Genomic DNA, 27179 nt, shown 5'->3' with positions numbered 1-27179 from the left:
ACATCGGGGGTGAGCGGCTGTACTGCCCGCTGAGCGGGTGAAGCCGCGAGGGCACGTGGCTGGGCCGGGCGCCCAGAGGCTGGCTCACGGCCGGGTTGCGCCTGGCCGCTCTCTGCCCCGCTTCTTTTCCCCCCGCGCTGCGTTCCAATGGTATCGCCCAGCTGCTGACTGCGGCGGAGCGGGAGGGGCTGCTGCTCGGCGGCAGGTTGGGTCGGTTTCTTCGCTCCTTCCCGTTGCCTTAGCGACTGCGGGCCGGGCCGGGCCGCGACACCGAGACACGTCGCCGCCGTCGGCGCAGCCACAGCCCGGCGGGTCTACGGGGAGCTGCCAGGTACCGGAGCTGTGCGATCGGCGGTGCGGGGCGGTGCGGTGCCTCCCGCTGCTCAGCGGCTTCCTGAGCCGGGCTGCGGGAGGAGCACGTCGGGAAGGTCGCTGTCGGGTGCCTTCCGTGGTGTTTGTGGTCGTGTTATTTTCCTGCCTTTGTATAAAGGCACAGCGTTCCCTCCTCCCAGCCGGCTGGAGTTTTGTTAGGTGATTGTTGTTATTTGGAGCGGAGCGTTGTGCTTTATCCTAGTGTCTCCTTTGTGAGATAGAAGGGATTTGGACGTTTTGAGGGCGCTTTGAGCCGTAATTACCGCAGGACGCGCAGAGCATCGCCAGGTGCTGTTGATATCGTGCTGGGTTCCTCCCTCAGTCAGCTGATGCACGCAGGTACATGGCGCTGTCAGACGACGGACGTGCGGTCAGCGGCGCGGCCGTGACTGACAGCGAGCCGGGCGGATGGCTTACCGCTTGGCTTGGCGGGACCACCTCCTGCTCGAGCTTTTCTCCACAACCAGCGTGGATGTTCAGCCCTGCCCGCGGCAGGGGGTTGGAGCTGTGTGATCCTTAAGGTCTCTTCCAACACGAGCCCTTCTGTGCTGCTAATGCAGCCCAGAAGTCCAGCGGTTCAGGTGTTGGAGGGAGATGAGGGAAACGGGGCTCGGCTTCTGCCCTGGTGAAAACAGAAGCTTTTTCCATCTTCACTGCGGTGGGTAAAAAACACCACAAAGATAGAGTCAGAAAAACAAAACGCACGTGCTTTGCCATGAACGTAGAATCAGTCAGTCACAGAATCATAGACCTGTTTGAGTTGGAAGGGACCCTTAAAGGTCATCTGGTCCAACTCCTCTGCAGTGAGCAGGGACACCTATGGCTAGACCTCAATTCATTTATGTTTTTATCACAGAGGTGTATCTAGGCTGCACAACTTCAAGTATTGTGTTAGCAGTGGTTGAACCCTGCTGAATGCTGCTGTTAAGGAGCACAAAAGTGGCTAAACGTGCCTTTAAAATTGTTTTTCACTTTTGTGTGCATTCTACATTTTTCTGGTTCTGAGTTCCAACCAGAACCCTCTCATTGTAGTTATTGTTGCCTTTAAGGAGAATACACTACTCAGGCTTTTTTTTTTTTATAATGTTTTGTTTGTTTGTTTAAAAAATACAGACAACTACTTAGACAATCTACTTTGCTCTGATTATGCCTATCTGCAACCTGGGCTAGGGAGCTGCTTTGGCAGGGGGTTGGACTCAATGATCTGTAGAGGTCTCTTCCAACCCCTACAATTCTGTGATTCTGTGACTTACTTTTGTGACTTAAAAGCATGAAACTGAATCCAGACATCTTTCAGAAATATTATAAAATGTTGTTACAAGACTATGCTCACTTTCCCATGTCAGTGAGATGTCGCAGATTGACCTAAGCCAGGTGTTCTTAAACCTATGCATGTGTGTAGGTGTTTATTTTGATAGTAGCCAGCAGAACTACTGTCACAGCTGGCACAGGAGTGCAGATAAGATTTCTCATGAGCACAGTGTAACCAGGCCTGTTTCCCATTGTTCTAAAACAGTTTTTGTTTGGTTGCGTTTTACCTGAACATTATGCAGAATATGAGGCAGTCATGTCTGGAAGACTTGTTTTTCCACTCTGCTAAAAAAATTATGAATACGTTCTGGTCAACTAAAGGAAGACTTGAATGCATGGCTTGTCAACTTTGCACAACACCTTGAGCCTTTTACATCAGCATTTCCTGCTGGCAGATATACATGTTGAGTTCTGGGGATCCTTCCACTATGGGCTGGGGATCCCATTAATGGGCATCCTATGAAAGGTCATGTTTTCATATGAAATGTTTTGCATTCTACTGCTACAGACAAGCTTTCAGAACACTGCACAGATAATGACAAAAACTGCACGTGTCTCCTTGCTTGTCAGCATTCTGCCAGTTTGCAGGGAGACTTTATCGTCTCTTTATCACTTTGTTATTGTGTGACAGATCCATGTGCACGGAATTAAAACAAACAAAAAACACATTTCAAAACCAGGAAATTGTGACTGTAAAGCCACTCAAGCAGGTGTTAGAGAGTTGGAGTAGTGCTTGCAAAATTATTTTTATCTTGATTTTGCAACTTGAACATCTGACTGGGATCCCAGTAAACTGGGATGTCAGTGTTTCTATGTATCTATTGTTATTCATTACATTTCAGGTTTACCAGAGCTTAAATGTCAATTATCTCTTTGTAACTCTGTACGTATTTTAGTTTACTAGGAAATTTCACCTTGCTATGAGAACTGAAGATGGACCCAGAAGAGCAGGAGTTACTTGGTGATTACAGATACAGGAATTATTCTTCAGCAATTGAGAAAGCTTTGAGAAACTTCGAATCATCAAGTGAATGGGCAGATCTTATATCTTCCCTTGGCAAACTCAATAAGGTACAATGTCACAGGACTATTCTTTCATTTATCATATTTTTATTTTTATTCTCTGTAACTCACAGTGCTGAAAAAAAAAATGAGTTGAAAAATACTGATTTATAAAGGAAGAGGTAATGGAAACAGCTAAATCAGTGTCTGTTATACAAATATGAGAAATCCTGATAAAACCAGCAAAGGTTTTCTTCAAATGTTTTTGTTCCCTTTATACGAATATGTCTAATTTAGATTCTGCTTTTAAAAAGTCTCCCAGTTCTGGTTAAAATTCAACCTAGAACAGTTGAATAAGCCTTTATGTGGAACAAGAGATTGCGGATTCTACTATAGCTGCTAAGTAAAAAGAAGTATATTTAAAGAACACATTTGACTGCGTCCTCATATTTGGGGGAATAAATAACTGATTTGTTGCTGGTGGTGGTATGTTTTTCATGACCTTGAAAAATATTCCCTTATACAGGAAAACACCGAGGAAATGTCTTCTCCTCTTGTCCAAGAAACAAGGCGAATGCTATTTGTATTGCACTTGATCAGTTTAAACATAATGCTCTTTCTGAGTGTACATGGGGCGTTGGTAGTTGCATCATCAAGTAAATAGGGATGGGAGGAGACAGATCTTGCAGAATTCTTAAGGAAATGTGTTGTTACCAGACGTGTGTCACATGATTTTGCTGTTGTTGCTAAACCTTAATGCTACAGAGGTTTGAAACAGGAGGAGAATCCAAATGGAAGATTTTCTGAAAGGCAGCCACCTTCTTTCTTCATCAGAAGAAGGAAGCTGGTCGCACATTTCTGCCTTTGCTGTTTCTCCCTATATTCCTGCTGAGGACAGTAAGGAGAGCGAAAGGTCTTCAGAATGCTTCTCTTCAAAGGAAAAATCAGAATTTAAATGAGAAATTACATACCTATGGCAGGAAGTAGGCTTTGATCTTTTATCTTGATCTAGGAGAATGTACTGCAACTGACCTAGCTGAAACTTCTGTAGGGTATGGAATTGCCAAAATACATAGCAGCATAGTGGAAAACAGAAAGGCTTTTAGCCGTTACATCAGTCCAACATCAGTCCATCTGCTGTGGTATTTTGTGTACTTAATCGTATTAGGAGCATAAGAATTGGTAGAACAGTATTCTTCCCTAGCGTTCATTTTCTTCTGTTATCTGAAAATAGGGATGTAACAGAAAACTCAGGGGAGTTTGCCACCAAAAGGAAGATTATGAAATGTCAGTAGCTGTTCTCTTAACTCCTACGATTTCTTGTTGATTTTTTTTATACCCTAAAACAAAAATATTGTTGGGGAACTCTTTCCATGGCTACATTCTAACATAAAGAGCCTAATTTATTCTACAGACAGTTTCTGATAATCCAAGAATGAATGAATGAGCAGGAACAAATGGGTAGAAGGAAGTAGATCAACGTTATCTTAATGATAAAAATGTATTTAAAAATACATTTTTTTTAATGCAGCACATGATAATGTTTAGGAGTCTGAGTGTCAGTAACAGTGATACCTATTACTAAGCAAACATGAAAATGCCGAGAATGGGAGAGAGAGCAAAGAGAAGGAGTCAGGGAGTTCAGGAAGGACTTTTCATGCTTTTGGTGTTGCTTGAGAGATCTTTCTTAAGCACATGCTTCATAAGGACTTTCTATTGTTGACTTGAATTGTGAGTGTTCTTGCTTACATACTTGTAATATTTTCTGATGCTTTTTCTCCTGTAGGTAGAGTACTGGATCTTGTTGTACTACTGAATCTCACATGTTAATACACACACCCTTATTTCCATAGAAGTTCAGTGGAATTGCCCTTTTAGTACAGGGGCTGGAGGAATCAGCATGGGCTCCTCCTATACAAAGATGAGAGAAAAAGAGTGGAAGAAGCTGATCTAGATGCCATTGGCCATGTCTAAAACAAGTGGCCTTTGAGCTCCTGCTGCTCTTAGTGCTGGTGAAAGAGAGAGACAGCTCCGCTACTTCTTTCTGTTATTGATCCCTATCAAGGTTACACTGAGTGCTATTTTTCACATTTTTTTGTTGCTTCTGTGGTTCAGACTCCTGTTTCATGGTAACTTGTAGAGACACAGGAGCAGCAGAGAAACTGTCTGACATCAATCTGAATGATCAGCCAAAATGGTCAGATTGTAGATCTCAAAAGATTATTTAGTCATTTATGGGAGACTAATGTTGTCGAACTTCTGATGTATTCAGTGTGGACAGGTTTACATTGAATCATTTTAAAGCAGGGAGAGAAATAAGGTTAAAGGTTTTAATTAGTTAGATGTGACTCACCTTTTGCTATTTAAAGTAGGTCAGAAGAGTCCTGTCCTAAAATTGCTTATGTTTCCCCCCTGGCTTTGTAGAGAGCCTGGTGCGTGTTACTACAGTTTTGCACGTGTCTTTTTAGATGACCTAGACTTGTAAGATTAGGCAAGAAGAATCCCATGCAGTGTTCTGACCAGAAGTTCAGGTACCAGGCATGAGCATGAGTGAAAACAAAAGCTGGCCATGGCATAGGTTGCTAACTTACACTACTTCAGATATTTGTTTTCTCATTTTATGGTGTGTTATGTATCACTACAATGATGGGTCCTATCTCTGGTTACACAAACGAATCACTTAATAGCCGCAGCATGGGCTGCTCCATGCTAAAAGAAGTAGGGTTACCATCTTCTCGTTGCTCTTAACAGATACAGCCTTGAACTCTCTTTTAATCTTGGAAATTTGGATATGTTCGGTGCCCTGAGAACACTGTTTTGTGGCTTAGGTTTTCAAATCTTCAGTGCAGAATGCTGCATCCGGGATTGTCTTAGTGCCAGAATGTGATGGTTCTATTGCAGATTTTGCCAGTTTGTTCCAATGCTGTAATAGGATACAGCTTTATACAACTCTGCAAAGTCACTCTGATAAAAGAACTGTCTAGGTTCTCCTCCCCCCTTTTTTATTTTTAAACCTAGAAATAGTTGGCAATCCAGTTCATGCAGGTTTGCCTGTGAAATAGATGCTTTTAGCCTCGTTTTAGCATTTAAAATACTTGTAGCAATCTGTTCAGAATTCAAGCAAATTAGAAGGAAAAGGGAAAGAAACCACAAAAGTCATTGCTGCTGCACAGCTGGTGTTTATTTCAGCAGTAACATTTAATGCAGGAATGCGTTTTTGAGCAGAGAGAAAAAAGATTTTTCTGACTGTGAGCAGAGCCCTTAATTATGCCAGTTAGTTTGTGTGAGAACTGTGACTGCCATGTCTTTATGACAGCTGTTTGCTGAGTTACAAACACAGGCATCACTTGCCTTCTGCTGAATACAAGCATATCTCCAAGAAGGGAAGCCCTGCCTTCTAATGGCTTTATGGAACTTCACCACACCCAGTGCTCAAATGTGATGTGCAGAACTGGTGATACGGCTCTTCCTTTTTCTTTTGATATTACTTCAGTTCCCAGTTTACAGTTTCCTCATTACTGGCTTTGAACTTCATGGTGCTGTTTTCATGGAAGCCAGATTTCATGGAAGCTCTGTTCAGAATTCCTTTCAAACTTCTCTGGAAAATGAATCAGTGGAAAATCATAGGCTGGCCTTGTCCCTTGCTCCTCCCAACCACTACTGACTCTAAGAGATACAAGATTTCCTGGTTGAATATACATGCTGCATTTTTTTGTTCTTGAATTCTGTTTATGTGAATAGAAATGTTTACTTGATTTGCTTGCTCTGTTAATGTCTAGATTAATTGATAATGATCTCTGGTGGTGCTATAAAGCAGTGTAGACTTTCTTAAACTACTAACTGTGGAAATAGAAATATTCCTGCATGTGTGCCTGTGTTTGCTTTGTGTTTTCAGCCACGTGTATACACTATAAAGCCACATGTATACACTATAAAACCTAGATGGGCTTTTCTTCTGCCCTTTATAGCTTGTGTTCAAAGAAGCTATAAGCATCCGTATGCATTAGAAAATGTTTTATGTGTATAATCTAACTCTTCTGCTTTCGTAACTGATCCCATGAAAGACTGGAGAAAAGGAGAAAATGTAGATCAGTGTGGGCTTCAGTCCATGTGTAACTGAAGAATGTCAAATTAAGCTCACAAGAAATGTCAGTTCCCAAGCCTGTGAGGGCAGTTGTCCACCTGCTGTTTTCTACCTAGTTAAGATTTCAGCAGATTAAGATGGTATTTGTTTGATCTTAAACTCCATGAGAAAATGTTTACCACTGGTGTAATTTTTTGTAGTCATCTTCTTAGATATTTACAGAAGGTGTGGGCAAATATATACCGACCAATATAAGCAGAATGTTTCAAAGTCCAGCTTTCAAACAGTCCTCAAAGTTGATACAAGACGACAACGTGTTAAATATATTTTCTTCTATCTCAGACATAAAAGCTAATTTTGCAAGTGTGACCCATTAAGAGTTTCATGTGTGAAATTATGCTATACTTTTTAATTCTAGTTTTTAATACCTATGAAAATGCAAATTGCGTCATGGGGGAGGGAAGAAAGGAAAGGCTCCGAGTAGCATTTGTGCTGTATGCATTTCAGAGTAATGCGACATTTCTGTTTACTGTTTTTAGGAACTCACAGCCTTTTTTATGTAGAGTTAATTTTTTTTATAGAAACTCTTCACTAACAGCTAGTCTCAGCTTAGGCAGGGCAGCAAATGGGAGAAATAATGCAGTTAGTAGATTTTAACTTCTCATGGCCCCCTAATGTGAAGTCTTAAATAATACGTTGCACACACCTTTGAAATAAGATGAGTTTTGTCTCTTCTCCTGAATGCTGATGTGTGTATTCAAGATTCTGCATTGAAGTGAATGCTGTGATCGTTTTCTTGGAACTGGGCAAGCATGAGTTAGTTCATTTGCCTGCTGCACTTTCAAACTTTTTTTTTTTTCAGGCATAATAGAATAACATACAGCTTTAAAAAAGGTTACATAGGATAAAATCAAGACTTAGCCTTTGGGAAAGTCAATAATCTGTCTCAACGTGAAAACATCCCAAAAGTCAACCTGCAGTAAACCACTTGTTTGTGTTTGTTAACAGACAGTGATGAAAAGCCAAAGTGGCATTTACTTGCAACCTCTTTAATTTTAGAAACATACTTATTCGTTCTGCTGAAACGCTCATATGTTTTAATGAAAAGAGGATGCTTCCAAATGCAGTTCACTCTTTCTGAGCATTAGCCTATGTGCAATAGTTTGTTGTTTCCCATCCTGAGGATCTTTCACTTACTCATCCGTACAGTGGCTATAGTTACTAAAACTTAATATAGCCATGCAGGTTTACAAGTAACTTCAGAGATTTTACATGCCTACTTTGGTGGGAGGATTATTTGTTTATTTCAGCTATAACTGAAATGCTAATTTATAAGGAAAGATAGTTATTTAGTTCTTACATTATTCCATGTCCATAAAAGCTGAGACTCTTCTCTTGTTGCTTCCCCACTTCCCTTGGAGATAGGATATGAGTGCCCTGTCTTTGTTCCCTCATTTAACTTCCATTTCCAGTCTCTATGGAAAGCAAGACCAGACTTTCCTAGGCTGTTAATGATTGATTTCATATGAAAACTATTGCAGAATTGTACAGTTTAAGTGAAATCATCTGCGTTTATGAGATAAAAAGCTTGAATGTGTTATTTAGTTCTGTTTGCTAGTAGGAAACATGTGAAATACAGTCATATTATAAACCATATTTCACATTACAGATACTCATTTTAACCTGTTTTCTTCCTCAGGCTCTTCAGAGTAACCTGAAGTATTCTCTGTTGCCAAGACGTCTGATCATCAGTAAAAGATTATCTCAGTGTTTGCATCCAGCACTTCCTAGTGGAGTACATTTAAAGGCACTGGAAACCTATGAAATAATCTTTAAAATAATTGGGACAAAATGGCTTGCCAAGGACTTATTCTTGTACAGGTAAACTTCTCTTTAAAAGCTTACACACTTCACAGTCTACTGTAATTAGTATATTTTCTTTTTTTTTTTTTTTTTTTTTTTTTTCAGCTCTGGTTTGTTTCCTTTGCTGGCAAATGCAGCAATGTCAGTGAGGCCCGTTCTTCTTGGTTTATATGAGAAATACTTTCTTCCTCTCCAAAAGTCCCTCCTGCCTGGTCTTCAAGCCTTTGTAATTGGACTGCTGCCTGGATTGGAAGAAGGATCAGAAATCTATGACAGGTGAGAACTAGGTTCATAGGTTCATTAGGTTGGAAAGGACCTACGAGATCATCTAGTCCAACCATCCTCCTATCACCATCCCTACCCACTGAACTACTAAATAAAATCCCTTAGCACCTCATCTAAACGCTTCTTGAACAGCGCTAGGGATGGTGCCTCAACCACCTCCCTAGGCAGGCCATTCCAGTGCCTGACCACTCTTTCAGAGAAAAAATGTTTCCTCAGGTCTAATCTAAATCTTCCCCGGCGCAACTTGTGGCCATTCCCTCTCGTCCTGTCATTATTTATCAGGGAGAAGAGGCCCACCCCCTCCTCACCACAACCCCCCTTCAGGAAGTGGTAGAGTGCAATAAGGTCTCCTCTGAGCCTCCTCTTCTCCAGACTAAACAATCCCAGCTCCCTCAGCCGCTCCTCATAAGACTTGTGCTCCAGACCCCTCCCCAGTTTTGTTGCCCTTCTCTGAACACGCTCCAGGGCCTCAATGTCCTTCTTGTAGTGAGGGGCCCAAAACTGAACACAGTACTCGAGGTGCGGCCGCACCAGAGCTGAGTACAGGGGGATGATCACCTCCCTGCTCCTGCTGGCTACTCTATTTACTAACTAATACTAATACACTATTTACTAACTAATATTAATTTAGAACTAATATACAGTATTTTGCTTTCTTAGGGAATTATGAAGAAATTTCTGAAGGCTATCTGTGGAAAGGGAAAGCTTGTTAAACGGCTTGATGGAAGAACAATGACTCCCTGAGAGTTTCAATAAATAGCTTTGAAGTAGAAAAAACCTTTCCCCATCTATTTTCATCCCGTGAGGAGGAAGGGAGAAGAGAAAAAGGAGGGCTAAAAATTAATATGTTGAAAGAAGAGAATGAAAAAGCATTTTTAAGTGCTATTCCAAATTCCTGAATAATTGACCTGACTTCCCAAACTGCTGCTCTGTGACGAAATTCTATTTAAATACTGTAACATAAGAGAGCAGCTGAATTCTGTCTTCATTCCTGTCTCTCTATACCAGATACTTACCCTCAGTTTCTGAAAGCAGAAGCAAGTGGCAACCCTTTCAACATGTATTGTGGAAGAGTTGTCTTATTTGTTCCCTGGTGCCACTGACAGTAATGACAATGACATTTGGTATGATAAAGTCAGCATCAGGGAGTGTGCTAAGTAGAGCAGTTCAGCACCCATTTGTGTAATGGTTTTACTTCAGTTACCAAAACTGTTATGTGAGAGCTTGTAGGAGCTCAGCAGTAACTGTTATTTTCTCTCATGTTTTTGTTCCTTCAAGACTTAAAAATTGAGCTTGTTGATTTTTAAGCATCAATATATGGGATATCTTCCAATACTCAGACTGATGAAGTCAGCTTTTAGTCTGCCATAAGCTTAAAGTATTTCCATTTCAACATCAGGCACATCTTATAGTCAATATTTAGGAATTAGAGGTACTTCAGTAGTTTGGTCAGAGCTTAGCATTAGCAGACAACTACAGGAGAAGTTCCCAGAGTATGCAGAGAAACTTCATTTCAGTGAGTGTGTGCAGTGACAAAGGACTGAAGGTTGCTTGATTGTTGATTTTGTTGTCACTGTTTGTTCTGTTTTTGTTGTTTGATTGCCTTTCTTTTGTTTGGTTGGTTGGTTTTGTGCAATCAGATGCTCACCATCTTTCTGTGGGAAGGGACAATGCAGAAGAGGGAGAAAAATACATTTTGTGACCTACAGTACTCACTGCATATAGTTGCCTTTTCATGGTATAAAACTATAGGAACAGAACTCTGTTTTCTCATGTCAGATATACTTTCTTACAGAACAGATGCTTTGCTTGTGAAGCTCTCCTTATTAATGGGCCAGGAAGTTTTCTATGGAGCACTCTGGGGCAGTGTTCTGGTCAGCCCGTCCATTAGGCTGCCTGCTTCTCTTTTTGTTGTCAGTCATATCAACAGAGAACTATCTGGAAAACAGCAGAAGTACATGCTCGGCACCGATTATAAGCTTACAGTAAGTTCATTATGTTTCTTGTGGAACAGTCTTACCTACTGTAATGGCAGCATGCTAGCAAGCTGTATCTCCTCTGTAGTGGATTAAAATGCCATGCTGCTAAGAGCGAGAAGAAGAGAGGCTGAAAGGTCTGTACTTCAGAATTGCATTATTAGGCAATTTCTTCATGGGAACATCTTAACCTGAAATGTACCAGAGAATCTATTGCACGTATTTTGTTTAGTCTGCATAATACAAATCTTCTGGATTTTCTGCACTTTTTGGTGCTCAGTAGTGCATACAGCCTTAGAAGACTGACTCGAGAGATAAATGTCACGACTTATCTCTACCTGTTCTGAACTACACCTTATATTACAACTCTGAATACCTTATATACCATTTTTAATGTGGATTTCTCAGCTGTTTACAATCCGAGAAGACTATTCTGAAATATGTCTTCTTATTTTTTCAATAAAATAGAAAATGTCAGTAGGTAGTAATTGATGTTGAAGTGATGGATTAACTGTAAAGCCAGCTTAAGTACTTAACATCTGCATTTTGTTAGGCTTCGCTTTCTGTCTGATAGTTAGCAGTACCGTGTTGTGACATTCTGTATTGCTACAAAACCAAATATTTTGTAAGTTTTAACAATATTTTAACAGTATTCTGCAAAACCTTTGGTGTGGCTCTTTTTGGAGGGAAAGTAAATGGGTGAATAATTATCCTCTCACATAAAATAATATTGTTTGCATTTAATCAAGTTTAGTTTTTCTCTTTTTCCTCGTGATTGTATTTTAGGTATGATCATGAAGTAAAACACCATTGTGCTTTCTTGTTGTTTCACAGATAAAGTCTTTGTGTGTATCAGTACTGGATTCAAATGTGCTTGTGCAAAGAAACACTCTCGAAGTGATTCTTTTCTTCTTTCCATTTGATACAGCTTTGGTAAGAGGACTACTTTAGTACTGTCACATGCACTTTGTGCAGGGACGTAGTTACTTGGAAACCAGTCCAGCTGCCACCTCTATTATCACCAAGTGTCTGAACTTTGTACCTTCAAAACCAATAAACAGATGTTGTAGTTTCTTATTCCTTTGTAAATGTAGTCAGACTCCATTCAGCTAACTCAGTTTTTACATCATCAGAACGCTTCAAATGAAGCTGTGCTTTGATGGTGAATGTTGAGGATATCTGTGAATATATGTGAATATCTAGAGTGTGCTCAAAGTGTTCAGGCCTGGGAAGCTGCACAGAGAAAAATATACAGCATTTGGAATTGTCTGCACTAAACCAAGATAACTTCTGTTACAACTAGTAAAACAAATAATTCTTGAAACATTAGCTGTCCCCCATCATTTCCCAGCTTACCTCATTGTGTAGTCAGTATTTCAAATAATTGTAAGTCTTAAAATGTAACACGACGAAGTCTTCAGTGTTATTAGCTTAACTGTGGCTCCATGCTATAAATAGGAAAATAATCACACAATATGTCAGGATCTCTTTCATGAAATTTTTAGTAAACAAAATACTTTGTCATTAATGGTTCATTATCACTTTGTTGTTGTTGTTCAGAACACTGATATTACCAGTTTTAAAACAAACACAAAACCCTCATTACCAGTTTGACTTGTTTCAGTGTTTGATCAACTAAGGTGTCTTTTTTGTCCTAGGACTACAATGAAAATGCTATTCTACTGCACAGGACTGATTTAGTCTATATTCTGTCAGCTGCTACACAGACATTGTTGAGGAGAGACATGTCACTCAATAGAAGATTATATGCATGGTTGCTAGGTATGTTAAAATATACAGTGATATTCAATGTTCTGAGTAAGCAGGAGAAAACTGCTTCAGTGCTTAAAAAATATAATAAGCTTTTTCAGCTGCTGACGAACAGTGATTAAATAAAAAGTTATCCTCCTTCCATTTGTGAAGTACCTGTTTGTCAAATGAATGCTTGATTTTTATTAAACAGGTTTCCTCTTCAGAGGTTGAATTCATTTCACTGTCCTGAATCACAGAATATTTAATGAGTTATTTCTGATCCCCTTCACAGTTCCCCCTAAAATGGTTCAGTGATCTGAAAGGAACAGAGTGCCATTTTAACCTTGCTCTTCTGGAAGTAATGGACTATTAAAGATTCCTGTGTAGGCTTAACAGTCAAGGAAGGAGCTATAAATGAGCTGTGGCTTCTCCCAGTCTGCCTCTTTTTAAGTGCCAGAGGAGACTGAAAGTGATAGGATAAGAGCTGCACTTATGTAATGGCATGAAGCCTGGTTCTGACAACCCCACATCTGGACCTGACCTTGGTTTGAAGTTCAGTATAGTATACCTGGATGTCTCAAACTGTGTTGCAGAGCTGTCCTTGGGCACCTTGTGAGTTAGTTTCAAGTGTTAAAACTACAAAGATAAAAAAATGCAGTGTAGTTTCAATACCTTTGTAAACAAAGTGTGTGTAGTTCTCTGTAGCTTGCGTAGTGCTCTGTAATGTAGCATTTTTCTGTATTTGTAATGCTTCTGTTTGTCTTGTAGGCTCTGATATTAAAGGGGGTACTTTTGCTCCAGAGTCAACAACTTCTGAAGACCACGCTGTTTATTTTTTTGGAAAATACTCTAGAGATCTTTTAGTTGAGGTTGGTATTCATTCTATACAGATAGTTTGTGCTAAAATTTAAAAGGATTATAAAACTGTGTCTGTGGTTCACTGTGTCACTTCATTTGTCCTTCAGAGCTTTATATCCCTAAATATAGCATCCCTTTGGTGACTTTATATTCTTTGATCCGAAAGCCTTCTGTGCTGTATTTGTCCCAGTGTTATACGTGCTTACAAATACAAATGGGATCTAATGGAAACTAAATGGTAGCATCTTTTGATGAAATACATGAATTATTAAAAATGCTTCCCTGAATAAGATCAACTTATGAGTGTGCATGATAAGATGATGTTATTGATTTGTCCATCCTAGGTGGAAAATTGGAGTTCGATTGTCATTGGTACTACACAAAACAAAACTTAGAAACTGTAGAATCACAGAATGGTTTGGGTTGGAAGGGACCTTTAAGATCTTCTGGTTCCCACTCCACTGCTGTAGGCAGGAACACCTCCCTCTAGGCCAGGTTGCTTAAAGCCCCGTTCAGCCTGGCCTTTGATGATCAACTCTTAATAAAATAGAAGTCTCTCTTCTAGATTTAACATTTTGATTCTTTCTTTTTACTAGAGTTTGGCTGAAATTTTACATCAGAAACTCTCTGATTCGGATACAGAGGAACAGCATCAAGCTTATTTGAAACCTTTCCGCATCCTTATCAGTCTTCTTGATAAACCTGAAATAGGTAACGATACTTGTCACTTCTGATGTGACTGTGTTAAAACCGTTTTGGCTTCTTGTTCATCAGCTTTGGAAGTAGGACTCAGGACAATGCCCTGCATCGTTCTGAATTCTGAAGGCATGTGTTTTGTGCATTACTGTCCAGGGGGACTGTTTTCCTTGCCTTAGAACTGGTTAAAAACTGTTCTTGAAAGCAAGCACCCTCCAGGTTATCTCTGGCTTTTCTGCAGAGCACTGCACTGGATGCAGTGCACTGCAGCCTGTAGGTATCATAAGGACAGCCTCTGCTGTGCCCAGATCTTCAGTCTGAGAGTCCAATTCAAAAGAACCACTGCTATCCTAGCTTCAGTATTCTGCTCTATTCATTTATTGTAGATTAGACTGTCAGGTTTGACGTCAGACATCCCTACTTTCTGTCTTATAAGACTTCTATCGGAAAAACTGCCAGTACTGTTTTTTCCTGGGTTTGTTTCTACTGTTTGGCTGTTTGCAGGCCTTTCCATAGACCTGCATCGCTCTAAAGACTGCGTTGTTTTCCCAGACTGTTTAGTTCTCCAGGCAGCTAGTTTGCAGTGCTGCTGCTGCCAAAATGAGCAGTACCATTCACCTGCAGCTGCTCCAGGTGGAAATAGTCTGCTCTGGGTTTGGGAGATGGAGGTTCCTCTTTCAGAGGCACTGTGTGCTTGTGCTGACCTGCTGCTGATGTGGGAGCTATAGTCTGAGGCCCCATGACTGGGTTGTGAAGAATTTCCTCCACTTCCTTGTCACATGCCTGTGCTGTTGTCTACATGAATTTCCCAGCTTGGCAAGACTGAGACCCAGCCAGAGTGCCCTTCAAAGGTCAAGTTCTTAATACATTAAAAAATAATAATCTTAAGGGACTTGACAGAATTTAGGATTTCATAGCATTCTTATAAGAACCACATGGAGATAAGTCTTTGAAATTATATTTCGTGAATCTGATGGACATGAGAGGTCAACAGGCAAGTTTTAGAAGTCAGTGTAGTCTTAATGACTGACTGTATTCCTCAGCATCCTAGGTGTTACTCTTGATAAAAATGTTACCGTTGACTAAGCCTGTAGTCTATACCACAAATAAAACTCGTATGCTGAGACTAAACTCTTGATTGATAGGTTTCTGTGCATTAAGATTATCCTTTTTCATGATTTAGGAAAGTTTTTTTAAGCATATCTCTTGTTAAAGTATTATCAAAACATTGCCAGGAAAAATGAAAATTCTGTATTACTTTCCTATTAAATGAATGCTACCTTAAGAGAGGCTGTCAAGTAATTTATAATCTAATTTAGAAAGTAGATGGCAGATACTGTCCTACTGTATGTTTTGTTTTGCTGACAGTCACTGTAAATCTGAATGACAAATAAGGATTATTTAGCTGAGCTGTATGATATGGTTTACTCTTTCTATTTCAATCGGCATACAAATTATAACTTCTTGAGCCTTAAACCTGTATAACTTTCACTTCCTTTTCGAATGACCTTAGCAATAGAACTTAAAAAAAGGCAAAATAAAATAACAAGAATCTTTGACCTTTTATACTACTTAATTATGTAGCTTTCTTTTTTTTTCCTGTAGAAACACTCATTGGAATGCTTTATATACTCTGTTCATGTTAGTTGTTCACCTTTATGCACAATTTTACATAAGACAAAGGTGTGCTGACCCATGAAATTCAGGTGCACATGACAGCACATGCCCAACTTGTGGATTCTTCTTAAAACTGTGTAAAAAATGCATGTTACATTTCTGCATTTGAGCCTTTGCAGGTACAGTTATTTCCCAGATTTTGTTCCTCAAAATTTAATCATGTCTACTACAGCGAATGTGTATTGGGAAATTTGCTCGTTTTCCTTATAGTTGTAGATATGGTGATTATTTTTGGCATGTGAGCTGCAGGTTTGTGGTATGCTTTTACCCACTTACAATGACTGCAGTATATATGCCTTACTGAAATGTCTTAATGGAATGTACGATCCTGTGCAATGGTCCGAGTTCCACTTTAAAAGTTCCTAAAAAGGAAACACAGTGAGTATTTAACTAAAATTAAATGTAAAAAAAAAAATCCCTGTAAGTAGTTAAAATTAACTGAGATGTTTCCTAATATTTGATGTATTAAAAAGCTACATAATTGTTTTCTTCATACTTCAAAACTCATGTTGTTTCTTTTAAATCATTACACTTAAGTTTATACAAACATGTAACTAAACTACCTAGCAATTACTTTAATACTGCTGCAGGATTTATTTTTTTCTTATTTTGTAGGGCCTCAGGTTGTTGGGGACCTCTTCCTTGAAGTTATTAGAGCCTTTTATTCCTACTGCAAGGATGCGCTTGGTTCTGATCTCAAACTTAGCTACAATCAAAGTGGCAACGTACTTGCAAGGTACAATTAAGTTTTCAATTATAAACTGAAATGGTATCATATATATTAAGCCATGTTAATAGAAACTAAACTGATAAAGTGAATTTAGCTTTTAAAAGCTAAGCATCCTATATAACATACTAGATTTCTTATGTCTTCCCTAGCATTTTCTACATATATGCTTGATTTCTTTGATTAGGAGAGGAAATTGAAGAACACAGCTTATCATTAGTGTTCACAGGTTCATAGGTTCATAAGGTTGAAAAGGACCTACAAGATCATCTAGTCCAACCATCCTCCTATCACCATCCCTACCCAACTACTAAATCAAATCCCTTAGCACCTCATCTAAACGCTTCTTGAACAGCGCTAGGGATGGTGCCTCAACCACCTCCCTAGGCAGGCCATTCCAGTGCCTGACCACTCTTTCAGAGAAAAAATGTTTCCTCAGGTCTAATCTAAATCTTCCCCGGCGCAACTTGTGGCCATTCCCTCTTGTCCTGTCGTTAGTTATCAGGGAGAAGAGGCCCATCCCCTCCTTACCACAACCCCCCTTCAGGAAGTGGTAGAGTGCAATAAGGTCTCCTCTGAGCCTCCTCTTCTCCAGACTAAACAATCCCAGCTCCCTCAGCTGCTCCTCATAAGACTTGTGCTCCAGACCCCTCACCAGTTTTGTTGCCCTTCTCTGAACACGCTCCAGGGCCTCAATGTCCTTCTTGTAGTGAGGGGCCCAAAACTGAACACAGTACTCGAGGTGCGGCTGTACCAGAGCTGAGTACAGGGGGATGATCACCTCCCTGCTCCTGCTGGCTACACTATTTCTAATACAGGCCAGGATGCCATTGGCCTTCTTGGCCACCTGGGCACACTGCCGGCTCATGTTAAGCCAAGCATCAACCAACACCCCCAGGTCCTTTTCCTCTCTATACATTCTTCAAGCCATTCTGCCCAAAGCCTATAGCATTGCATGGGGTTATTGTGGCCAAAGTGCAGGACCCAGCACTTAGTCTTATTGAACCTCATCCCATTGAGCTCAGCCCAGCTGTTCAGCCTATCCAGATCCCTCTGAAGGGGCTCCCTACCCACTGGCAGTTTGACACATCCTCCCAACTTGGTGTCATCTGCAAACTTACTGAGGGTACACTCAATTCCCTCGTCTAGGTCATCAATAAAGATATTAAACAAGATGGGCCCCAATACTGACCCTTGGGGGACACCACTCGTAACAGGACGCCAGCTGGACTTAACTCCATTAACCACTTCCCTCTGGGCACGGCCCTCCAGCCAGTTCTCCACCCAGAGAAGAGTGAACCTGTCCACAATGGGCTGCCAGTTTCCCCAGGAGAATACTGTGGGAGACCGTGTCAAAGGCCTTGCTGAAGTCCAGGTAGATTACATCAACAGCCTTTCCCTCATCTACCTGTCTGGTCACCCAGTCATAGAAGGAGATGAGGTTGGACAAGCACGATCTGCCCTTTGTGAACCCATGCTGGCTGGGTCTGATCCCCTGGTTGCCATGCACGTGTCGTGTGATCTCCCTCAAGATCATCTGCTCCATAACTTTCCCTGATACCGAGGTCAGGCTGACAGGCCTGTAGTTCCCTGGGTCTTCCTTACAGCCTTTCTTGTAGATGGGAGTCACATCGGCAAGCCTCCAATCTTGTGGGACCTCTTCAGATAACCAGGGAATGCTGATAGATGGTAGAAAGCAGCTTAGCAATCACCTCTGCCAGCTCCCTCAGCACCCTTGGGTGGATCCCATCTGGTCCCATGGACTTGTGGCAGTTCAGATGGAGGAGCAGGTCTCTGACTGTCTCTGTTTGGATTACAGGGGGTGTATTATGCGCTCTGTCCCGGACTTCCAGGTCAGGTCGAAAAGTACCCTGAGGATAACTGCTCTGTCTATTAAAGACAGATGTGAAGAAGGCATTGAGAACCTCAGCCTTTTCCTTGTCCTCTGTGGTTACATTCCCTGCCGCATCAAGTGAAGGAGAGAAATTCTCCTTAGTTCTTCTCTTGCTGTTAATATATTTGTAAAAGGATTTCCTGTTCTCCTTTACAGCAGTAAGCCAGTCTAAGTTCAAGGTGGGCTTTTGCATTTCTAATTTTCTGCCTGCAAATCTTGGCAAGTTCTCTGTAGTCTCCCCAAGTAGCCTGTCCCATCTTCCAGAGGACATAGACTCTCTTTTTCTCCCAGAGTCTCAACAAAAGTTCCCGGTTCATCCACACTGGTCTTCTTCCCCTCTGTCTCAACTTATGGGACTCCGGGACAGCCTGCTCCTGTGCCTTTAAGATTTCCATCTTGAGGAGCATCCAGGCTTCCTGGACCCCTTTACCCCTCAGGAGCAAGTCCCAAGAGACCTTTGCAACAAGTGTACTGAACAGGTCAAAGTCTGCCCTCCGGAAGTCCAAGGTAGCAGTTTTGCTAGTCACCCTCTTGACATCACCCAGAATAGCAAACTCCACCATTTCATGGTTACTCTGGCCAAGACAATCCCCAACCTTCACATCTCCTACTAGTCCTTCTCTGTTAGTGAAGAGCAGGTCTAGCAAGGCACCTCCCCTGCTAGGCTCTTGCACCAGCTGTGTCAGGAAGCAATCTTCCACACACTCTAGAAATCTCATGGACTTCTTCCTCTGCGCAGTATTGTATTTCCAGCATATATCAGGGAAGTTGAAGTCCCCCATGAGAACGAGTGCTGGCCATTGTGCAACATCTACTAGTTGCTTATAGAACACCCCATCTATTTCTTCATCCTGACTAGGTGGTCTATAACAGACCCCCACCACGATGTCACCCCTAAAGACTATCCCCCTGATCCTTATCCATAGGGACTCTACTTTATCATTTTCAACCTCAAGCTCTTCAACGTCAAAACACTCTTTGATATAGAGAGCTAATTGTTGATTAAGGTTTGATTTCTTTCATCTTGGGGGATACTCAAAGTTTAGCCATTCCAGAATTCCTTAGTCCTTGAATTAAAGCAGTCAATTTCTCATAGGAAAAATAAATATTTAGAGTGCATCAGCTAATGCTGTAACATACATGGTTTAAAGTTTTTGCTGATGTCTCTTTTTCTTTTTTTTTCTTTTATTTTTCCTTCCACACAGTGCAATCAAAGAGAATAAAAATGCTTCGGAAATTGTGAAAACAGTCAATGTGTTGATTACATCCTTAAGCACAGATTTTCTTTGGGATTACATGACTAAATGTTTTGAAGATTGTTTCAGGTATTTGTGCTATTGAAAAATAGAGCACGCTCCCTCTCAACAAATGATGCATTATAGCTCTCTATGTAAGATCATAAAGTTTATCAAAACATTTTACATTCTGGTAGGGCCTTAGGATATGTTAGAATCAGATAGATATACGTGTCACATCCTGAAATAATTAAAAACTGCAAAGAAATTATAATTGCATGCAAAAGAATAATAATAACAATAACAATAAGAGATTGAGTTTAATAGCAGCTAGTGTTGGGAAAGGCTTAAAAGGGAAAATACTTTTATCTTTTTTGGGAGAACGAGTGTATCCTTTGCTGTTTTTTTTTTTTCATGTAAGACCAAAGGTTATACTTAGTGAGGTAGTCTATAGAGATTTTATCTAAAAATTAAAAGCACTTGAGCATTTCACATACATGTAGCAATTTAGGTAGTAACTGACAGAATGCTTTTAGCAGCTGTATTAGAAATCCCATTTTACTTTGATTTTAGAAGGCCGAACTGTTCTGCTGAATGTGTTCTCTTCTAACAAGAATTTTGACAGGAAAAAAGTTTCTAAAATGGTGTTTATCTCCATGCTAGAAAGAAATCCACACAGATGAGAGATCGTCTTGAAAACGTTAGCATGCCTCCTACAATTTCAGAGCTCTGCACATTATTGGTGTTTCTTCTTGATGTGATTCCTTTGGTAAGGCAACTGGCCATTAACTATTAAGATGTCTTTAGATGCCTAAGTACAAATAATTAGTAGATTATATATAATGGAAGCAAGCAAGTGAGCGTGCATATATGCATGTATGACACGTCTGGCAAATTATAGTTTCTCATGCTGGCTTCTGTATGACTGTTCTTGCTGTTGCCTAGTAAAGCAAAAATTGTTTGCCTTTTCAAATTACTGTGATTCAGTGAAAGGAATAAGACTTCTTTGTCCCTTAGTAGCTGGCTGACTGTCATAACTCTTAGGGTATGATGTTTTTTTATCATATAGAATGAAGGAAAAAGAATAGTTCTGAAGCAGGGTTGTACAGTTTATTCACAAACTGATGTTATCAATGATTAACCAGTGTTACTACACAGTTAAACAATCACGTCTGATAACTTTTAAACAATGCTTGCTTATTTTAGGAACTCTACTCTGAAGTGCAGACTCAGTATCTTCCCCAGATGCTCAGTTATATGGTGCAATCTCTCCTGGAAAACATGGAGATGTTGGGTTTACCAGAACTCACTCATGCCTTAAAGACATGTTTCAAGGTGCTTAGCAAAGTGCAGATGCCTCCTTCCTATTTGGACATTGAGTCAGGAAGTGGAAATGGGGTAAGTATTTCTCAAGTACTCATCTATACGTAAAATAGTAAGCGACAAGTCTTGTTTTTAAATGCTAGTTCTCTAAACGTAAATGTAGATGATAACAGAATCAGTATAGATTTTCAAAACTTATTTTATTTGTCCCCTTCCAGATTATTCAGTGTCTATAATTGCTGTTGAGTATCCATTTCTGACTTGTTTATTTGTAAGGGTGAGGAAGACTTGTCTGAAACAGTGGCTATGATCCCATGTGTTGAGAAAAATGTGCTTTTAATAGTATTGAAGAAGCACACGATATTATGCCACTGATAATGATAAAAGTTGACAAATCAAGCCCAGCATTAAAGCTGGCTAGGTCTATAAGGCTTTTTGTGAATAGTTTAGCTTAATACATTGTGAAATTACTTGGGTGCATGAGTCTGTGATGGCAAAAAAGAAACAGTTGGTATGAACCAGTCACAAAAGCACAACCTGAAAGTTTTTCAGTAGAACAAATAAATGCATTTGACTGAAAAAAGTCAAACATAAGTTCCAGGAGTGAAGTAGATTTAAGGAAACATTTCCATTTGCTAAGCATCTGTAGACAGGGATGTTTGAGTCAGAGTGTGAGGACTACACAAACATTTGTTACGTTTTAAAAGAATTGAATTGAACTGCTTATCAGTGACTAAATACTGTCACACTAATTACATTAACATTTCTGTTTTAGAGCCCGGTGAAAAAGGAAAATGGGGATGTAACCTTGGAGACTAAGTCTGTGCTGCAGGAGGAGGATGAGACTCCATTCCCTCCCCTGAAATCAGAAGACAGTGGCATTGGTCTAAGTGCTTCCTCCCCAGAGCTCTCTCTGCACTTAGGAATGCCAACTGTGACACTTGAGAGAGATGATGTCTGGAAAAAAGGGGGGAGCATTCAGAAGACTTTGCATTGCATCCAGGAGCTGGTTGCCAAGTTTTCCAGTAAATACATTTTTGGGATGCAGTTTCAGGAGGCAAATAGTGAAAGCATCTCAGCAATCAATCTGAGTGGAAAAGAGAAAAAAGAGAATGGATACAGAATATCTGAGGGTGCCAGCAAGAAAAAGATTGTAAAGCAAATCACTGTACCACAGTTTAAACAAATGCTTTCAGAATTGTTCTCAGTTCGAGGGTCACCATTCAAGAGCAAGAGTTCTAACCTTCTTTCTTCTGATTACAACACTGACAATAAAAAAGAAAAGGAGGAAGACTGGGACTTGGAACAAGTGATGCTTGTCTTGGGACCTCTTAGAGCTGACTGCAAGGAAGCTTTTGCTGCAGCTTGTCACCTTCTGTTGGATTGTACCACATTCCCAGTCTATCTTTCAGAGGAGGAAATGGAACAGTTGTATATTTCTTTGTTTCAGTTTCCTGGTAAGAAAAGATTTCTTTCATAGACAACTTCTACATTCTGCATTACAGTGTGAGCTCAGTTACATGCAAGAGGTGTGATCAGTAGTAATGCTTTTTGATTGGACTGAATGCAAGTTGCCTGTGTATTCAAGATTTACCACATCAGTATATAATTAGTGTCTTGGGAGTATGGGACAATTCTTCTCCAGCATTTTTAATGAAAGTTCTACTGAAAACTTCTACTACAAAACTTCTAGATGGTGGGATGAGAAGGTCTTCTGGCCTGGAGCATTTCTAGCAGGGTTCATAAGTTTCAACCAGTCCATTAAAAAAAGAAGCATTAGAGGCTGATGGACTATGTGGAAAACTAGAACTCTAAACCATAATAGAAGCAAAACATCCATTTTCCTAACTTTAAAGTTCAAAGGAATTTGGTTTAAGAGAACATATAAAAACAGTCTTGCATGACTGAAGGGCCTGTCTGTGTGCTAGGAATTTTCACTAAGTTTAGCAGTATTTGCTGGCTTAAAGGCTTGTTGACAAGATTGTTTTGTAGTAAACAGAGAGGTGGGAAACTGAAATTTGTATCCTCTACCTCACTATGAATTTCTGGTGTCTTCCTTAGGAAAGTAGTGATATGCTTATCATTTAAATGGGTGAGCTCTCTACTCAGCATGGACACTTGCATACTTGCAGTGCTTTCCACTTGATTAAGCAATTTAGCTGTACTTAGAAGGCTTACTAACATACTTGTTTTTCTTTGGAATATTGTCCTAGGATTATAGAAATTTATTTTTAATATAATTTTCAACTGCACAGCCTGCAGAAATAGTAAGGTTTAAAGGCAAAAGGAGAGAGACCCTCTAGTAATGAAGATGTAGCCTGAATGCAATCAGAAGTTGTCTGATGTGGAGGAGGAAGAGTATTTGTTTTATTATATTGGTTAAAACTTTTGTCTTTAAAGCTGGAGATGTGAATTCATACTTCAGACTGGTCAAGTCCTAATTAAACCTTATCTGACTATTCATGCATCAGGGCTCAAAGTGGATTGGCATGCTGTTAGTTGTCACTTCCTTGTGTACTGTATGGTTACTGAATGATATGCCTCAGCACTGTTCCAGGGAGCCACTTTAGATCAGCAGACCTCTGTTACTATTTTTGACAATGACAGCTGAAAAACACCAGCTGTAAAAACTAATGGCATGTAAACAGTCCAAAAAGCAGAAATTCATTTGCTGTTGGGTCACTGAGATCCTTTCTGCTAGGAGAAGTACAGGAAAAGTATACTTTGCTTTGAAGAGAGATTTTCTGAAGCAAGGGATGTTATGATAGCATCACAACTGAATCTGGGCAGTCATCTTTGTCTCTTGGTCCTGTGAGCTAGGCTGAAGAATAGTTGGAGGTAAGACTATTACCTTTAGGTTACTCAGACCTTTTTTTCACTTGTCTCCTGAGGAGGTTGTGATGCCAGCTTCCCTCTGTGGCTGAAGTCCTTAATGACAGTGTGCTGCTGTGTGAATGACTGCTATGTTCAGAATGTGTCCATCTTCACACTGCTGGAGGTGATCAACCATTCCCAGTCACTGGCACTGGTGATAGAAGACCGAATGAAGCGGTACAAAGTCTCTGGCCACAATCCCTTCCTCGGAAAGCTGCAGATGGTCACACTTCCTCCCATTGCTCCTGGAGTTCTAAAGATCATCTCAGAGAAAACAGATTTCTACCAGGTGTTCACCCTCTCTTTATTACTGCCCAGTTGTAAATCCAAGGATGGGGTGGGACGGGAAATAGTATCCATATGAATGTTTGCAGCACTATGTTTACAGCTGTTTGCTGGTGGGTTTTTTTTGTCTTTCACAAGCGTTTGAAAGAAATTGTATCCTTACTCTTATACTTGACAATATGATGTTCAAAAGTGACAGGTTATTTTTAAATTGCTGGTTGGTTGTTGTCCAAATTCTTGAGACTGAGGTACACTTGAAGGGCTGAGTTTCATTAGCCCAAGCGCTATACTTCAGAGAATATAGATACCACTCACATTTTTCTGTAAGAGTCAGTGCTAGTGGGTAAATAATAATGGGAACATTCGATTTGATTGCCTTGATTTCAAAGATGCTTTCCTCATCTCAGCCATTTGTCAGTGTAAGAGTTAATTCCAAGTTCTTACTGTTTATTACTTTGCATCTAGCTCCTGTGCTGGAAAAGTATAATCTGTTTTGACTCAAAAAATAGCAGAAATGCTCTCCTGAACGCTGGTGCATGTCTACTTGAATTACCTACCCTCTAATACCAGAGTTGGAAAGTTGCATTCCTTTAGGTCTAAGTGTATGACCTGAATTCTTACTCTTTGCTCAACTAAGATTTGGAAATGTCTTTCAGCAACAGAGTGCTTTTACGCAATAGAAAGCTTTGGAGTCAATGAAGAAATGACACTATTATTGCCTATTCATTTTATTCTATTTATTGTTTTTACTGTTCCCTAGAGAGTTGCCTGTGTGCTCTGGAATCAGCTGAACAAAGAGACACGAGAACATCATATTGCCTGTGTGGAACTATTCTATAGGCTGCATTGCCTGGCACCATCAGCAAATATCTGTGAAGACATTATATGCCATGCACTTTTGGATCATGATAAAGTAGGTCTTCTATTCACTGAAGCCTTTTCATCAGTGTAGAGTTCTTCCAGTGCTTCCCAAACTGCATCCAGTTCCCTTCTGTCCCATGGTCTTTGCTCACACGGTCCCTCTGTCTCTCAACAGACTCTCTGTCCACTCCACTGTAGTTCCTTGGCACTACTGCTAGATTTAATCCCTGATGCAAGCTGTATCAGTCAGTGCTGGAACATCTTTAGTTTTGGCCAAAATAATCTAGTGTCTCAAAACTTCCAGTGTTGGTCATTACTTCCAAAATGACCAAGCCCCACAATTGTCCAACACAACATTTTATGACTTTGTATGTGTATGCCAGCATAATGTTGACCCCGTGTCTGCCTTAGTATTTAGTTCTCACTTTAAGTAAGTTGTATTTAAACTAAGCCAGTTCTTAATTACTTTACTTACCTGGTATAATGACAGAACAGTTCTTTAATGACTTCATGTTTTTTTTGTGAGAAATGTCTTGCACAACAGTGCTTACAACAGCCTTCTTTGGTCTCCAGCATTGTTTTTGTATCTTTCTACTTGCAATTTTGAGACTTAAAAGTTTGGAAATGTTTTAAAGCTTTTCAAACAAAATAACCAATAATAAACAGTACTTGATAGAGCAGTGTTTGTCATCTAACTTTCAAACCTCCCTAATAGCAAACCAAGAGTAAGTGCATATAATACACTTAAATCCTGAACTACATTTTTGGTGTATTGGTACATCTTTGTTGTTTGGATGGTTGTTGGTTTGGTTTGGCTTGGTTTTTGCTCTGTGGCTGTCAGGGTTTGGTTGTGCGTTCATTGGATATATGATATTTTTATTTAGTCTACTACAAAATATAATAGTGGTCTCAAAATCCCTGAGAAGAATTAGTGGTCATCGGTATCTATTGTTTTGCTAGAGGTTTAAAAGTCAATAAAACTTTACTCAGAGGTGAATACTGCAAAAAATAATGTCTGTGTCTTGTTTCCTTGCAAAGGGAACAAGGCTGGAAGCACTGTTCAGATTTTCTGTCTTGTGGCATCTGACCAGAGAGATCCAAGGCAGCAGAGTATCTTCTCACAATCGGTCCTTTGATAGGTATTTTCCATTTCTACTTGCTTAGACGTATGTTTATATTATGCTTTGCTCTGTTATTTTTTTCTGGGATGGGAGGAAGTTCTGTCGAGCCATATGAGCAAAAGGATGACCTTCAGACTCCTTGACTGACTGCACTCATTGCATGGTGCACTGAAGAGCAATTTTACATCCTGGTGTAAAGGCTTTTGTAAAAATAGAAATTGCTTCTTATATGAAGGGTAACTTACAGACAAATTTCTGCATAGCAGGCACCTTTTTCTCTTAGATTGGGTTATGGGGTTTTTTTTCAAAGAAAATGGAAGCAGTGTGCAAAAAAACCCCAACAAAAACAGTAGTTTTTATTGAGTTTTACTAAATATATATATTAAAGAACTTTAAAACATGCTGTTCTTCTACAGTGTGAATGCATGTTTGGCCTTGCTTCTACAAATGCATGTGTAGTTGACCTCAACTCAAGAAAATGTGCATGATCAAGCTGCTAGCAGAGATGAGCTATTGGCTGATGCTTACTTGAACATGCACTGAGTCTGTTCCACGCAACTACTTTGTTGTTTGCATTAACTTTTTTAGGGATTTCAGTTGTACTTATTAGCTCTGATTTCTCCATTCAGGTCTCTGTTTGTGGTACTGGACAGTCTCAATTGTTCAGATGGTGCAATTGGTGCTGCAGCACAGGGCTGGCTGATCCGTGCTCTTTCACTTAATGATGTTGCACGGATTCTTGAACCAGTCCTGCTGCTGTTGCTTCATCCAAAGACACAACGCACGTCCATCCACTACATCAAACAGAAAAATTCAACAGGTAAAACTGTTCTTGGACTGAAACTGTAAGTGTTGACATAGCATTACATACTTCTGAACACCTGCTGATGGTCTCTGAACTGTGATGGCATCCTGTTGTTATCTTGCCTTAGTGCTGTAGATTCTTCCTCATCCATGTGTTTCTGGTGATGCCTAAAGCAGAA

The 27179-nt window shown here is 40.1% G+C and overlaps 1 protein-coding gene across 2 annotated transcripts in view; it reads left to right on the top strand.

Moving 5' to 3' along the window:
* Positions 1-255: 255 nt before the first annotated feature.
* Positions 256-27179, top strand: part of DOP1B (DOP1 leucine zipper like protein B) — a 43083-nt gene continuing 16159 nt past the window's right edge. Inside the window, exons 1-18 of one of the 2 annotated variants that reach the window (XM_065741735.1) lie at positions 256-331; positions 2580-2754; positions 8469-8650; positions 8738-8908; positions 10713-10902; positions 11728-11826; positions 12552-12675; positions 13414-13514; positions 14100-14214; positions 16492-16612; positions 19703-19822; positions 20396-20501; positions 20939-21130; positions 21831-22512; positions 23950-24218; positions 24975-25127; positions 26114-26214; positions 26826-27016. In XM_065741735.1, coding sequence (XP_065597807.1) covers positions 2617-2754; positions 8469-8650; positions 8738-8908; positions 10713-10902; positions 11728-11826; positions 12552-12675; positions 13414-13514; positions 14100-14214; positions 16492-16612; positions 19703-19822; positions 20396-20501; positions 20939-21130; positions 21831-22512; positions 23950-24218; positions 24975-25127; positions 26114-26214; positions 26826-27016 — 3055 coding nt within the window. In that variant the 5' untranslated portion in view covers positions 256-331; positions 2580-2616. Of the gene's footprint in view, positions 332-2557; positions 2755-8468; positions 8651-8737; positions 8909-10712; positions 10903-11727; positions 11827-12551; positions 12676-13413; positions 13515-14099; positions 14215-16491; positions 16613-19702; positions 19823-20395; positions 20502-20938; positions 21131-21830; positions 22513-23946; positions 24219-24974; positions 25128-26113; positions 26215-26825; positions 27017-27179 lie in introns of those variants that run through there. The other variant, XM_065741734.1, reaches the window with a different exon arrangement.

This window comes from Cyrtonyx montezumae, unplaced genomic scaffold (genome assembly GCF_038088225.1).
Source record: "Cyrtonyx montezumae isolate F1298 unplaced genomic scaffold, pur_monq_1.0 scaffold_3, whole genome shotgun sequence".
Classification (NCBI taxonomy): domain Eukaryota; kingdom Metazoa; phylum Chordata; class Aves; order Galliformes; family Odontophoridae; genus Cyrtonyx; species Cyrtonyx montezumae.
This window is presented reverse-complemented; position numbering and strand designations above follow the sequence as displayed.